The 15,598-nt window shown below is 35.5% G+C and overlaps 1 protein-coding gene across 4 annotated transcripts; it reads left to right on the top strand.

Annotated features, from left to right (window-relative positions):
- The first annotated feature begins 1,095 nt into the window (after positions 1-1,095).
- Positions 1,096-5,289, top strand: LOC121997219 (non-structural maintenance of chromosomes element 4 homolog A-like). 4 transcript variants are annotated; one of them, XM_042551516.1, is made up of 7 exons: positions 1,096-1,498; positions 1,584-1,664; positions 2,845-3,076; positions 3,221-3,311; positions 3,853-4,069; positions 4,156-4,247; positions 4,732-5,289. In XM_042551516.1, the coding sequence occupies exons 1-7, from the start codon at positions 1,321-1,323 to the stop codon at positions 4,969-4,971; spliced, it is 1,131 nt and encodes a 376-aa protein (XP_042407450.1). In that variant the 5' UTR covers positions 1,096-1,320; the 3' UTR covers positions 4,972-5,289. The 4 variants fall into 4 exon arrangements, with proteins under 4 accessions (XP_042407450.1, XP_042407453.1, XP_042407451.1 ...); XM_042551519.1 differs by having other exon boundaries at positions 1,097-1,498; positions 4,156-4,194; XM_042551517.1 differs by having other exon boundaries at positions 1,099-1,498; positions 4,746-4,937.
- The last annotated feature ends 10,309 nt before the right edge of the window (positions 5,290-15,598 follow it).

Here is a 15,598-nt window from a genome sequence, read left to right as displayed (position 1 = left end):
AAATGAAAATAAAAAATGCGTATACTAAACACACCCTTAGTAATCAAAAAGCATGACAATCGATATGAATAACGAGGGGACAATCGATCGAAGAGCTAGAGGAAATGACTCACCCTTTAATCTATTAAAAATTCGGTCGGTTTATTTAAGCAATTAACTTGAGTTACACTTGTTGGCTTGGCCAAGTAAAGAAAACTAATTAAAGAAAAATCTAGTTTAAGTGTACTTTTGAATGATATTGGACAAAAATTAAAAGGGATCCAAATTATGTAAATCGAAAGTCCTTTTTCCAAAAACGAAGAAAAACAAAAGACGTCCATTATATTTTTTATCCCAAAAATACTTTTATATTTTAATGCTATTGTACGACTTGTTATTATAATACGTAGCTACATAATAATTGTTATAAAGTATAACAATTAATACAATATTATGTACTGGATTTTTTTTTTTTTCCAAATATGCGTCCTCTGAAGTGGATCCTATTCTATTGTATTAAATTTATCATAGAGCCTAAATTTTTTGGTCCCCTTTTTTTTTTTAATGTTCCCTTCTATAATTGCGGTTGGATTCTAATTAGAATCTAGTTGGAATTGATTATGATTTTTTTTTCACATTTTCATCTAGATTATAATTTGAATCAGGATATGTGGTCGGACGTTATCGACGATAGATAGACAACTAGATGCCGAGAGACGACCTCTAGTCACCTATCCTGATCCAAATTATAATCTGGATAGAAATATAAATATAAAAAAGATCATAATCAATTACGACTAGATTCTAACCACGATCCAACCATAATTATAAAAAAAAATTCATAAGGAGATCATAAAAAATCAGTAGATAAGATCTATTCTCATACCACATTGGTTCAAATTTAAGATATTTTTAGTATAAATTATGCGATGGGATATTTTTTAATGGTTTTGAAAATAAATATTTGTTTGACAAATTTAAGAAGTTTTTTTTTTCCTTTTGTAAATAAGAGTATAAAAAAACGACATCTTTTTTAGTTGTATCGACAGCGAGAAAAGACATTCTAAAATTCGTATTTCGCGGTGGATTCTCTCTCTCTTCTCCAATTCCATCACTCGAGGGAGGGAGGGAGGGAGGGAAGGGATTTGGAATTGGGAACGCGCGGGATTCGAATTCTCAAATCCGCTGCGGCCCTCTTTATCTTCTCTCACCCGATTAGCCGATCCCTCTCTTCTCCTGTTTTCTCCCATCAAAACCCTACCCGCTCATTTCGCCTCTCCTCAATCCCTATTTTCCATCACCTCTGCAGATTCCACTGATCTCCCACCGCCGCTAGACAGGATGGTCAGACCCGCAAGTCAGCGAGATGTAGCAACCAATAGAGGCGACCCAGCGGAGCGCTGTGGTAGAAAAAACGGTCAGGAGAGCGATGTCGGAGTCGCACCGTCAACTGGCCAAGGAGCAGCTGAGCGTCGAGTTCTTCGATCCCGTTATCTGGCGGTCAAGAACCTGATCAGCGGTCGGTATTAAATTCACTGATTTCGCAGGGCCTTGTAGTTCTCTGACTGATTAGGGTTTTCTTCGCTTTTGGGCGTATGTTTCAGATAAGAGGGAGGATATTACGGGAGCTGATTCCGACAATTTCAACTCGATCATTACGGAGGTTGAAAGCTTGCACGAGCTCGGTATGAGTAGTTGAATGATCATAAATCTTGCTCTATCTCATGTCTCGTGTACCTTCGTTTTCGAATACCATGCCATAACAAAGCTCTGCGAATTCGGTTCTCATGTTCCTAGCGCACTTGCTCGTTCCAACTCCCTATCAGATGCAAAGCTGCTTCGCTCACATGGGCATGGATCCAGTGAGCGTTGTAGTTGCTTATGCTCGAGCAACAATATGGACTAGACAAAATGATTACTTTTCATTGCCCATTTTATGTTCTGCTGTCTAAGAGAAAGATGATAGACTTGAATGTACAGAATATAGTTCATATTGGTCTAGTTTTCTTTCTGAGTCAACCTCCATGATGTAATCAAGATGGCATTGATATCATGGATTCTTTTCGTGATAACTGTCATTTCTATTTTCAGCACCAAAGAATAATCTTCTACTATTTAATTAATCTTTTTTTATTAGTACTGTTTCCTTTATTTTTATACTCCTATATGAGTGTATACAGACAGTGTTTCCTTTTCTTGAGCAATACTAAGAGAAATGGAAAGAAAAGAAATAAGATAATTAATATCTAGGTTATTTCTGTTTAAGACAAATGAAACTGGATGGAAATAAAATTTACACACCTCATCAACATAAACAAGTGAGATGCCTCAATTCTGTTTAAATGAATAAGATAAAAGACATATTTTGGAAATAATGCACAATTCATTTTTTTTATTAAAACTTTTTCACACCCTTTTTTACTTCCTCATTTCCAAGTACAAATGCAACATTACTTTTTTTTTTTTGTTCCTTGAGCTATTAGTAATTTAGATGTGTGCATATACAGTGCCAAGTTTCAATTATTCTTTGTGATTATTATGTCCTGAACTGTTGTTTTGCCTGTATACTCAACAACTTTTAGTTTTGGTTTGATCATACTTAAAAAAAACTGATAGTTTGTTTCATTCCTCCAGAGTTTAACTGTGGTATTGCAAAGTAGCATGTAATTGTGAATTCTTCCACTACCACTTTTCTTCTTTTTTGCTGGTGTAGATATATTTGTTTGTCATTTCCATCCACAAATAGAATCTTTATATTTTAATTATTTCATCCCCTCTTTTGTCTGTTTACTTGCCTATAATAATTAATTTTTCAGAAAAAATTAGAGAGAATCAATTAACTTTCCTCTCATGCATATAATACAGTTCAGAAGCCTAGGGAGCAGGTGGCAGACGCAGAGGCTCTTTTAGACATTACCAGCACCTTGGTAACATCTGTTAAGTCTCAAGCAAATGAAGGAGTAACCCCTTCAGATTTTGTAAATGCTCTTCTAAAGAGATATGGAGAAGTAACTGGAGGAGGAAACATTATCCAATGGTCAGATCTTGGCCATAATGTTGCTCATATTTGCAGGAATGCCTTTGGATGCTCCACAATGTATGGTTCTTGTAAATTATTTAGTGTTTGAATTGACTGTATATATATTTTATATTTATCATTCTTAAAATATTGCACCAGACTCATGTTAATAATAAACTGAAATGTTCTGTCTGTCATTCTTGTGTATTATAATGTTGCCAGGATTGGTCCTATGGGCAATGAATTGAAGCAACGTAAGGTTGTTGTTCAGAGAAAAAGGACAAAACCAACTGAAAACACTCAGCCAGAAGAGGTTAGGATTATTTATTCTTGTTAACTTATTTTAGCTAGGATATTTCTCCATTTTTTATTTGAAACTGCTTAAACATTGAAGGTTCTTGTATGCTTAGTATAATATTATTCAGCAACATTTCAGGTCCAAAAGTGTTGTTGAAATATATTGTAATACATTAATGAATTTTTACCATAGGGTCTCTCTTAACTTTGCCTCTGCCCTTCATTTATTGCCCAGTTTTTAATGCTTGCATCAGTGCCATAGTTTCAGACCATGTTTCTAATTAGTTGTACTTGTTTAAACTGTGGCACGTAAAGCTGCTTGATCTCCTTGTTTTATTATTTCTATATTGCAAGTGTTCCAGAGGAAACCCTCTTATGATAGCTGGAATCTCTACTATTTAGTATTAAGCTTCTGTAGAATGAATATTCTTGGAAATATTATTGCATATCTATAGACAAAAATCCTGATTTTTAACATCTATTCCGTGAGTGAAGGATGATCTTACTAGTAGCTGTTAACTTTGACATTCTATGTTCTCTGTTTTGTTGATATGTAGCTTGTCAATTCTGGGACTGAGGTTAAAACTGAGACTGACAAGAATATGACAATCATGTTTGGCATCTTAAGAAGAAAGAAAAGTATAAGGCTGGAGAACCTGGTGCTAAATAGAGAATCATTTGCACAGACTGTAGAAAATATTTTTGCCTTGTCATTTCTGGTAAAAGAGGGAAGAGCAGAGATGACTGTGAATATCAATGGGCATCATATTATTTGTAAGTTCTCTTTGGCAGTCTAGGATTTTTATTGGTCTTTGTTATCCTTTGCGGTGCTTCTGATGGACTTTAATTTCTTTTATCAGCTCCAAGAAATGCTCCTGCAGCTTCTGCTGTTGCATCAGGTGAAGTCTCATACAGTCATTTTGTTTTCAGATTTGATTTCAAGGACTGGAAGGTAAGCAGTTCTTATGACATTTGCAACTTTCTTTGTCTTTTGCTATATGAATATTTTTATACCTTATATGGATAAACAAATCTTTTTATTCTAAAGCATCAATTGTGACACATTTCTTTCATTAATATTCAGATAGTTCATCAGGTTCCTGGTAGTAATTAGAGAACAAAAAAGGGCCATAGGAAAGGATATCTTTAATTGACATGGTCTTATTCTTGATATCTTTGTGTTATCAAATATTTCTAGAATTAAAACTTATCATGATTTTGGTAATCATATGCCATCATGTATCAGCTTAACATAGAAAAAAAAATTCTTCTCCAGAGAACTTTTATTAACTCTGAGATGTTACATCAACAAACAGATTATAAATTTAACTAGCTTTGTTGTAGTATCAATGCCAATTGATTTGTTATATGATTTTGTGTAGTTTCTTATAAGTTTTCTTGCATAACTTTACATTTTAATATTTATGTATTTGTAGCTGATGATTGACAGTGTTGCCATTGGGGAAGAACTGATGCCACACAGAAACAGTTGTGGTGATGGTAAAAGTGCATCCAAATCGAGCATTGCTGGTGAGGAATCACATGCCCCTGCAACACCCATCAGAAAGCTGACTAGAAATCAGGGTCTGATCATACAAGAAGCTTCTGTTGTTGATGAATCAATGGAAACTGCTGGTGCCACCAAAACTGGCAAGAGAAAACATATATTTGCATAGATTTATGCTGATGGGAGTATTGAGTTGGAAGTGTTTCAGCTGTACTGTGGATGATTTCTTACGACTAATGTGGACTGCTTGAATGCAGTGATGTCTAATTTAGGCATTAGAATTTTTGCAGGTAATTGATTTGTCAGCCAAGAGATGTATCAGTCAGAATCTTGTTTATGCAGCAGCAGTGGCAGATACAATCTAGGCATGGAGTATGTGTTTTCGGGCAAATGTTCTATGCCTAGTCTGACATAACCTTGTTGAAACATAGTTCTAGTATGATGTTACTTTGTTGAAACTTATTGTTATAGATATATTAGCTTTCAATCTTGATAGTGCAATGGAGCCTGTAGTTAATATTCAAATCTATGTTTTGATGACTTATTAATTTAGTTGGATTTTATCCAGAATGTTATTGACTAAACTAATCCAAGCTCAAATGTTATTGACTTATTAATTTGTATTGACACTTTTAATCCATGCTCTAGAACTCTGGATAGTGTTCTTTAATGAGCAGTCTAGTTTATTTGAACCAATATATCTTGTGTTTTCAAACACAACCATTTTTAAATTCCTTTTTGCTAAAAGGTTGGAAAGCAATAAATGCAGTTCTTTATTGATAAAAGGTTTTTGTATTGCGCATCTTTTGTTAGATTACTGGAATGAAGTAATTTTTATCACTATGGTGTGGCTTGAATGTTCTTGTAAAATTTGGGTAGGTTTGATAAAAACTTTGATTATTCAATTGTTTGGATATTATTATTTTTTGTTGATTATTGAATTTTTCATATTCAACACAAATGTTATTTCTTTAGTATTGGGTAGTTTTATGGGCAAATTTAGGAATGGTGTTTTTTTTATTGAATTGCCAAAAGAGTATTTTATTTTGATAATCCTTTATCTGTAAATACCCTTCTCAAGTTGCTCGTGCAAATTCTTACATTCTCACTTGCTTGGTCAAAAACGTCAGAGCAATAGTTTAACGGCAAATTTGTGTTTTTCTTATTTTAAAATCAGTACTACAATAATATCATGTTAGCCTCATTCTCCTCTCTCCATCTCCTCTCTCTTTGCTTTGTCTTTTTACTCTTGAGCATTGCACCGGTCATGAAAGGTCATCTCAAATTTCGTGACTATAGATACTGATGGCCATGATGTCGATGAGGATGATTGGAAACCTTGGCAGGAGCACAACTTTGATGATAGAGTCATCATGCTCGACTATTTTGTATTAGATTTGCAGGAGGAACGCTATAAAAGAGTCTCCTTTGCTGGAAATGTCCATGATGAGGAGATGGTTGAGGCGGAGACGATGGATGATTCGAAAAATCCTAATTGGGTTAACCTAGACACGAAGGGGAATGATGTTGATTTTTCGGAGGTGAGGGGGAATGATGTTGATTTTTCGGAGGCGAGTATCGATTCAGATGGTTGTAGGTTTGATGAGTCGGAGGAGAAAAGATCACCTATGGTAGCCAAAAGGACGAACTTAGTGGTGCTAAAGCATTGAAAATTATTGAGAAGATAAATGAAGATGAGGAGGGTGAAGAAATAGTGGATACCATGAAAAGGGATATTCAGAAGTTTGAGGAAGAAGGGTGTGAAGAATATGTGGAGATTGAGGACATTGGCTTGCAGAGTAATTTGGTTAAAGGATGAGAGAAGAAAGTGATGGCTTAGCGGAAGCTTCCGTTTGAGCTTCTAAAGTTCTGTGTTTTGCAACTTATTATCTATCAAATTTTTTCCCTTGAAGTTATTCCATTGTTATTATGTTACTATCAGAGTTCATTACTAAACAAATGTTAGGTAAAATGTTAAGAACTCTCTTTTAATACTTGTTCCTCTCCGTAGAAGTCACTTTAGTCTCAGTTGAAGACCAAAGCAGTGCATCTCAACGAAGCCTTCTCGATCGTGAAGGGCCTTTCAATTCTAAAATCTCAACTGCCTGTTGGCGGATTGACTTCATGATCAGTTCTAATCTCTAGTATGGTTTCACCCAAGGAGAGTTGCTTCCAACAAGGCATGAGTTAATTTTTCTTATTAGTTGTGGAGTTCATCCAGACACCCTAAGTAGTTACTTTTTCAAGGAAGCTCTGAGTCCCTAATTGCTCCAAGAAATTCATTTTCTTTGTCACTATGTTTTATGCTTGTGCAATGGTCGTCTTCCTTATGTTGTTTAGTCTTATCGTTGATGTTGGTTTATGTTGGAGATCAGTAATAGATATTCTGTGATTTTTTTATCTATTTATCAAAAGAAGATTGATTGTATTATCTTTCGAGTAGTTTGTTTGTTTATATTAAGGAGCTCACAGAGAATACTGAAGATTATTGATTGAAAAGTTAAATCATAGACTAGATTATCTTCAGATATTGTACAAAGTTTCAATGTAACATAGAAAAAATAATAAACATAAACAGAGTCATAAAGATAAACCAACAAGACTTGTATTGTTGGTTTTCGAAAATCAAGAACGAGGAAAATTAGCAACAACATGTTGATTTCTAAAAATCATAAGCAATATGACGTTGTTGATTTTTAAAAATTAGCAACACCTGTGTTGTTGGTTTCCGAAAATCAGCCTTGGGTTACTGATTTTCGGAAACTAAAAGTTATGATTTCTAAAAATTTAAGTCTGCAACACATTGTTGTTGGAATTTTAAAATAAGCAAGACTGTGTTGTTGATTTTCAAAAATCAGCAACATAACACTGATTTTTGAAAATTAGCAACACAATGCTAATTTTCAAAAATTAGCAACACAATGTTGTTGACTTAAACTTTAAGAGTTTATAACCTTTTGTTGGAGTAATCCCAATAGTTCGTGTGATCATGTGTTTTGGTATTTGGGCAAAGGGTTTAAGTTAGATTCACTCTTGTATTTGATATGTGTATATGAGTGTGCAGCTTTGCAGGATACAAATATGACTCAGGTTAATGGCTTCGGGTCCGGTGAAGGATGGAGCATCCGAGGGACCGTGGACAAAGCAACAAGGACAAGGACCGAGGGAAGCGACTTCGAGGCATACGCGAAGAATGACATTAGGACTAGCCGCGGGCTTGGGTGCATTCGAGGGACGAGAGCCTAAGAAAGTAGACTTGAAGGCAAGAGGTCAAAGCTGCAACGAAGAGTCAAATGAGTCGTAAGGGTGAGAGTCCGAGTACTGAGATATTATACTCGGGTACCAGTCGACTGGTGGTTTCATCAGTCGACTGGGCAGTTGACTGGAAATGAACAGAATGCTTCTGTTCATTCGACCAGTGTGGAGCAGTCGACTGGTACTTTTACCAGCCGATTAGTATCGAGCCGTTGAGATGTAACAGTTGAATTTCCATAGAGGGCAGTCGATTGATAGTTTTGGCAGTCTACTGGTCGGCGGAGTTTTCCAAACTGTGACTTATAACCAAGGCTTTGGAGCTTGGTTAAGGCTGACGAAATTAGTAATGACAAACCCTAATTAGTAGTCTACTAGTGCTCAAGGTTTCCCTTGTGTCCAAGTGATCCTTGGTGCGTGTTGTGGTGAGGTTTCTCCACCCATAAGGAGGTTTGAGCTAGCCGAAGTTTCTGGGGACTAATCCACCGATGGATTGAGGGGTTGTCCACCTTACGGGCAGTCGTGGAGTAGTAGCAAGCTATCTCCGAACCACGTTACATCAACATGTATTGGTTTGTCTTCTCTTTCTTAGTCTTTGTGTTTTCTTTAGTGTTTAGCTTGTTTGTTTTGTATTATTCCACTGCGCAAGCTAACATACGTAGGAAGCAATCGATTTGGGGGGCCGTCTATCCAACCCCCTACTAGCCGACCACCGATCCCCTACACTTTTGACTGAAATTAAACCACGAGATACACAATATATCAAATCGAAGATCTTTGCACAATATATAAATAAAAAATCGTTCAGAGATCTTTGATTTGATATATTATGTGTCCTATAGTTTAATCCGACTCAAAAGCTATGATGTCTCAAAGTTTAAGTCAATAACATGTTGTTATGATTTTATGCTATTGAAAAATTATTAGCACAATACATTGTATTACTGATCTTCAAAAGATCATAACATTTGAATGGAATTAAACCACAGGATGCACAATATATCAAATCGAAGATCATCGTTCATAGATTTGTGATTTGATATATTGTGCATCTCGTGATTCAATATGAGTCAAAAGTTGTGGTCTTAAAGTTTAAGTCAGCAATCGTTGTTGCTAATTTTTGAGTAGCATAAAATCAACAACACAATATGTAACAACCACCCTTCTTACTACTACTCTCTAAGGGCGACCGTTACCTAACTACTACTCTACTTACTAGTGTCACTTATGCTAATATTAGCATCAGTTAGATTTATCACGGCTCAGAGGAATTCCTACCGAAAAATTTCGACAGAGTCTCCCCTATACCGGTGACCAAATCAATAATACAAACAATGTATACACAGCCACAGGCGGCTGGAACATATTTTTCACAATCACGCAGTGATAAAAACCACAATAGGAAGAAAGAAACTACTCTAGCAATAGTAAACAACTATATCACTCCATGAATAATAAAAGAAAACTAATTACAAGTGCGGAATAAACTCAACTACAATCCCAATTGCATAATAATATTAAAAGAGAACTAAAAGAACTAAACAGAAAAGTCTTGGCAATTTGCCAGCTCATTCTGGATCTCTCCATAGTCCAGTCATCACACACTTCCATCACCACCACCTTGTCGCCTTCCTTTCATATTTTAGCTTTTCCTTTATCTGCAGTAGGAGGAAAAAAATAGATCTATAAGCGAAACGCTTAGTAAGTACTAATCTATCTCACAAAAACTCGAAGTGCATAAAAAGAATGCAACAATACTAAAACTGAAATGCTAAAAGCAAAGCTGCATGTACTCATGGTATACAGAAATAAAACTGAATACTAAACATGCTCACTAACTGATAGGAAAATAATGAAACTACTACTGTAGGCTCAGAATTAAAGAAACTAACTTCTATTGATTCTAAGCATAATACTTGTTTCATTTTCTTATATCTTTATACCAGAAATTAATCTTTTAATTTTCCTTTTTCTTTCTTCTTCTTTTCTTCTTTTACTCTTTTCTTTTCTTCTTTGGGCCCAGGCTTAGTACCATCTTATGTGCGCTCCCTAATAGAGACTGCTGTAGTCCCACAGGGTAAAGACCTCGGTCTTACCAGGGCGAGACCTCGGAAACGGTCACCTGGATTTGTTTAACGACTACCTCGGAAGTCGGGTACTAGCCTCTTACTTTAATTTACTTGTTATCTCTTTTTAACTAGACTCTAGTCTTTTCTTTACTCATACTTCTCATACTCTTTTATTAGAGCTTATTAGAATCCTGTAGATATATCTAACAAGTATAGGATTACAACTAACCAAGCAGGCTATATAAAAATAACACAGGGGGAGCAGATCTGAACTCTCTAAGCATATTATAACACAAAGCAAAGGAAAATAAATCTGAACTCTCTAAACATGCTATAAAATAAAGCAAAAGAAAGCAAATTTGAACTTTCTAAGCATGCTATAAAATAAAGCAAAATCAATCACTAAAATGCTGGATAGGGTAGCAAAGTAAGCTAACTCTGAATTGTTATAACAAGGTTGTTCTTGCCTTTAAAAACAGCAATACACAATCTATCCAAACATACTAGTATACTAAGTTGTGCATGCTCATTAAGTGGCAAGGAAGACTAAACCATTCTAACTAATTAAAGGGTTGTTCTTGCCTTTTTGAGTAGCAAGGAAAATGCTAAACCATTCCAACTAATTAGAGGGATGTTCTTGCCTTTTTGAGTAGCAAGGAAAATGCTAAACCATTCTAACTAATTAAAGGGCTGTTCTAAGCTCCAAAAGAGCTGATCGTGCTTGCAGAAAAGGCTATTCATAGGGCTGTTCGTGCCCATTAATGGCACAAAAAGATCTAAACTTGTATGCTAAATATAAGGGTTGTTCCAACTAGTTAAGAAAGCATAAGAAACTAAATCTGAAACTGAAATCTTATACTTAGATGCAAGGTTAACAAAAAGGAAAACCAAAGAGAACTAAATCTGAAACTTGAACTTTCCATATCCTTACTCAGTAGACATGACCCACACATATCATATTTTGCACCCAACTTATAAGAATGCTGGTAAGAAACAACTAAATGCTTGCATGCATGGGGGAGAGCTACAGGAAGAGAATTCAGGACCTATACATTTATCAATGCGAGGTTCACAAGAATTAAACTAACCTGGAAAACTTAAATCCCATCAAACTCATGTTAGTGTATTTAATACTGAAGCTCCATAGCTAAACCATAGTGGTTAGAAGAAAACCGAATTCTGTACCTTGCACTTATTTGAAACCAATTCTACAACTAGCACCTGATTGCCCTCACCGAAGTATAAGAGCACCACAAAAATATATTCACGATCCTGCTACCTTCTCACAGAACAAAATCTAAAGCCAACATGAGAATCAAAATCGCATTGAACTCGTATTACTAACTACCTGACCAAACCCATCACAAGCCACAATAATCCCACATGCTTGAACTTTACCCATCCTGTTCTTCCTTTGAAGGTCACGGCAGCAAACCCTAGACTAACCTTCTTCACAGAAAAATTCGGAACACAAAAGAAATAGGAATCCGGAACTATCCTACTGCAGGTGAGTAGTACTTACTCTTGCTTTTAGGACTTACAACCGGAAGGAAGAGATCTAGGGTTCGGGTGAAACTTGAGATCTCGGCTCTTCTTCCCGTTTCTGAGCTCCCCTCGTCGAGGTGGTCACGCACGGGTGAAAACCGGCTGGAAAAACCTTTTGCCGGCGCCGGAGACAAAACTAGGGCTTCATCGTCTTCGTTTTCACCCAAACAGCAGAGATGTCGCGCCGTCGTGTGAGAAGAGGAGAGGAATCGAGAGTTTTTTAGGTCACGGGAAAAGAAAACATCAACTTATCCCTTAAGTTATTTCCGGTTCCAACTTCAGCTTAACTATATTTTGTTCCGTATTTATTTAACAAAACTCCAGCAGACCAGTTGGCTGGCTGGTTCAGTTACGGTCAGGTTCGATCGGGGGTCTTGGGTTCAAGTCTCACCTTCAACGATTATTTTTGTCAAAACTTCTTTCTTTTTGTAAACATACTAAACGACCTCCAAAAATTACGTAAAAATACTCTAAAAATTCCTAGAAATCTCTAGAATATTTTAAAAGTATTTCCAAACATTTTTATAGACTTTCAGAACTTGAAATAGGGAAAATTGGGTCGTTACATGATATAGTGTGCATCTCATGATTCAATCTCAATCACAAGTTATAAATTTCAAAGTTTAAATCATCAACAATGTGTTGTCAGTCTTCGAAAGACCAACAACAACATTGTTGATAACCTAATCTTTAAAAGACCATAACTTTTGACTGAAATTAAATCACGAGACACACAATATATCAAATTGAAACTCGTTCAGATATCTTTGATTTGATGATATATTATGTATCTTGTAGTTGAATCTAAATCAAAAGTTATAATCTCTCAAAGTTTAAGTTAGCAACACTTTGTTGCTGATTTCAAAAAATCAGCAACACAATATATTGTATTGCTGATTTTGCTACTAATCGTCAAAGACCGTAACTTTTGACTATGATTAAATCATAGAACATATAATATATCAAATTGGAGCTCATCCATAGATTTTTGATTTGATATGTTGTGTATCGCGTGATATAATCTCAGTAAAAAATTATGATATTTCAAAGTTTAAGTCAGCAACAACATTGTTGCTGGTCTTTTGAAGTTCAACAATACGTTGTAGCGCCTATTTCTTATCTGCTAAAATATAAGTTATAACTTTGAGATGGTATAACTTTTGATTTGGATTGAATTATAGGACGCATAATATATCAAATCAAAGTTCCTGCAAAGATCTTTAATGGTTACTATATTTTTTTTAATATTAAATTATTTTATACTGTTAATTGTTGCTTTGTAAAATTATTGTGCTCTTCTAGTGTATTATTGTTGTAAATCTTAATAACATTATTATTATAATTTTATGATATGACTGCCAAACACCATCTCAAATTGTTCAAAGATCTTCAATTTAATATATTATGCGTCCAATGATTTATGTATCCAATGGTTAAATCAGCAATAATGTACTCTGTTCTTCAGAAGACCAAAAACTCTTCGTGTTGTTGATCTTTAAAAGACCAGTAACACGTAGGGGTGAATCCAGATAGAGGATACCACTTCTTGTTCCGTGTAAAAATCGCCCCTCCATAGTTGAATTACTAGATTCGCCACTGCCAACGCGTTGTGTAGGCTCAAGACAAGTGAGAGGAGGGGGGGGGGGGGGGGGGGGGGGGGAATCACATGATTTTGAAAACTCGTTCTTTTTTAAACTTAGAAAAAGTGCAAGTGCGCAGCGACAAAATAAATAATTAAGTAAACCAAAAGCGATTCAATTTACTTGGTTTGGAACCTTCGGAGACTTCTTCTCCAAGACCTAGGTCTCTTGGACCTATTGATTGGCAATTTAATAAATTTTCTACTTGTAAACTTTCGATAGAGTAATCGAGTACAAATAGAGAAATAGTAAAGTGTAACAACCCTACACTTTCTTTAGCAATAAAGTAAATGACTTTTAAAATAAATGTTACCAACACAATATGTAAAAGTGGCAGCGCTCGTGTATAGGTGTCTATTTTTTGGCAGCGGTTGGTCATAGTTGAGCAGTAGCACGTTGCAACATAACAGTAGGATGATGTTATAGAAGCCGGAAGGTCACATATTAGCGTAGAGAAACTGATCTAAAAGTGCTGGTCAAAGTCCCTTATATAGACCCTTTCCAGGCTCTTAGACCACCCTTGGGGCATCCAGTGAGGCCTATCTGATCCTGAGACTTCCTTGACTTATCCACCTTCAGGCACCTAAACCACTCTCAAGCGCCTGGACCGCTAACATGGTCGTTCCTTGGCAAAGCTTTATCTGTGGAAAGTCTATCCAACTCCGGGCGCCTAGACCACCCAGGGCGCTTGGATCCTGGCGTGTGCCGACTAATCTAAGTGTGCCAACTCATCTACATGTTTGGCTAGGTTCGGGCCAATCCAGACGCGTTGACCTTTGAGCGCTTAGTGTTCGGGCGCTTGGAATCATTTTTTCCAGCTTTTGCTCTCCTACACTGTAGAGTTAGCACAACAAGTAATAATATGTAAAATAATTAATTAGATCATGTCTTACCATGATCAAGATCTAGTCATGATCTCATATTAGACTTCCAACATGGATCTAAGCTGGACCAGCTGTCCATCACCTATAGTTCCAGTGGGACTCATCCTCATTGGATCTCTCTCCTCTAGTGACTTACCTTCACTTACCAATTGTAGTCTTTACTTAACTTCTTTGGCCCACTAGATCTTCTTGCTAGATGCCCCATATGGACTTTAGCTGGCTATCATGTCTCTCAGACCCAACTAGACTTCCTGCCAGGTATTTACCTACTTGAGCTTCAACTAGTTGTCAAGCCCCGCAGACTCAACTAGACTTCTTGCCAGGTATCAACCTACTTGGGCTTTAACCTGGTGTCAAGTCGTAAGCCTTTCAATCCTGCATACTTGATAAAAAGGTAGACAAACATAATATCTAATTTTAACCTTTTGTCATATATCAAAACTTGAATTTGATTATTAGTGTAAAATGCACCAACACGTTGTAACAGCTACGAAATCGTCGCTACTACAACTACAAATTATAACTTTGAGAGACCATAACTTTTGATTCGGATTGAACTACTAGACACATAATATATCAAATCAAATCTTATTCAAAGATCTTCGATTTGATATATTATATATCTAATGGTTTAGTCTAAATCAAAAGTTATACCCTCTTAAAGATAAATTTATACTTGTAGCAGCTACGATTTTATAGTTACTACAACGTATATGTTGAATAAATTTTAAGAGGTCATAATTTTTGACTTAGATTGAATCATGTGATGAATAATATATAAAATTGAAGATCTCTAAATGAGATTCAATTTGATAATTGTGAGTACCATGGTTTAATCTCAGTTAAAAATTATGGTATCTCAAAATTTAAGTTAGCAATAATGTGGACCATTAAACTCTTTGTTTTGCTGATCTTAAGAAACTAGAAACATGTTGTAGCAGCTACGAAATCGTAGCTACTATAATTATAAGTTATAACTTTGAGAAGTCATATATTTTAATTTAGATTGAACTAAGAGACACAATATATCAAATCAAAGCTTGTTCAAAGATCTTCGATTTGATATATTGTACATCCAATGATTTAGTCTAAATCAAAAGTTATGTCCTATTAAATTTAAACTTATAGTTGTAGCATCTACGATTTTGTAGCTGCAACAATGTGTATGCTGGATACATTTTGAGAGGTTATAACTTTTCACTAGGATTGAATCATGAGATACACAATATATGAAATCGAATATCATATAACTACAAGTTTAATTTTAAAAGGTCATAACTTTTGTTTCAGATTGAATCATGGGACACATAATATATCAATCAAAGATATTTGAATGAGCTTCAATTTGATATATTGTGCGTCTTATAGCTCAACCCGAATTAAAAGTTATGATCTCTTAAAGTTAT

Source organism: Zingiber officinale, chromosome 6A (genome assembly GCF_018446385.1).
Source record: "Zingiber officinale cultivar Zhangliang chromosome 6A, Zo_v1.1, whole genome shotgun sequence".
Taxonomy (NCBI): Eukaryota; Viridiplantae; Streptophyta; class Magnoliopsida; order Zingiberales; family Zingiberaceae; genus Zingiber; species Zingiber officinale.
Note: the sequence above shows the minus strand (reverse complement) of the source record. Positions and strands in the feature narration are given on the sequence as shown.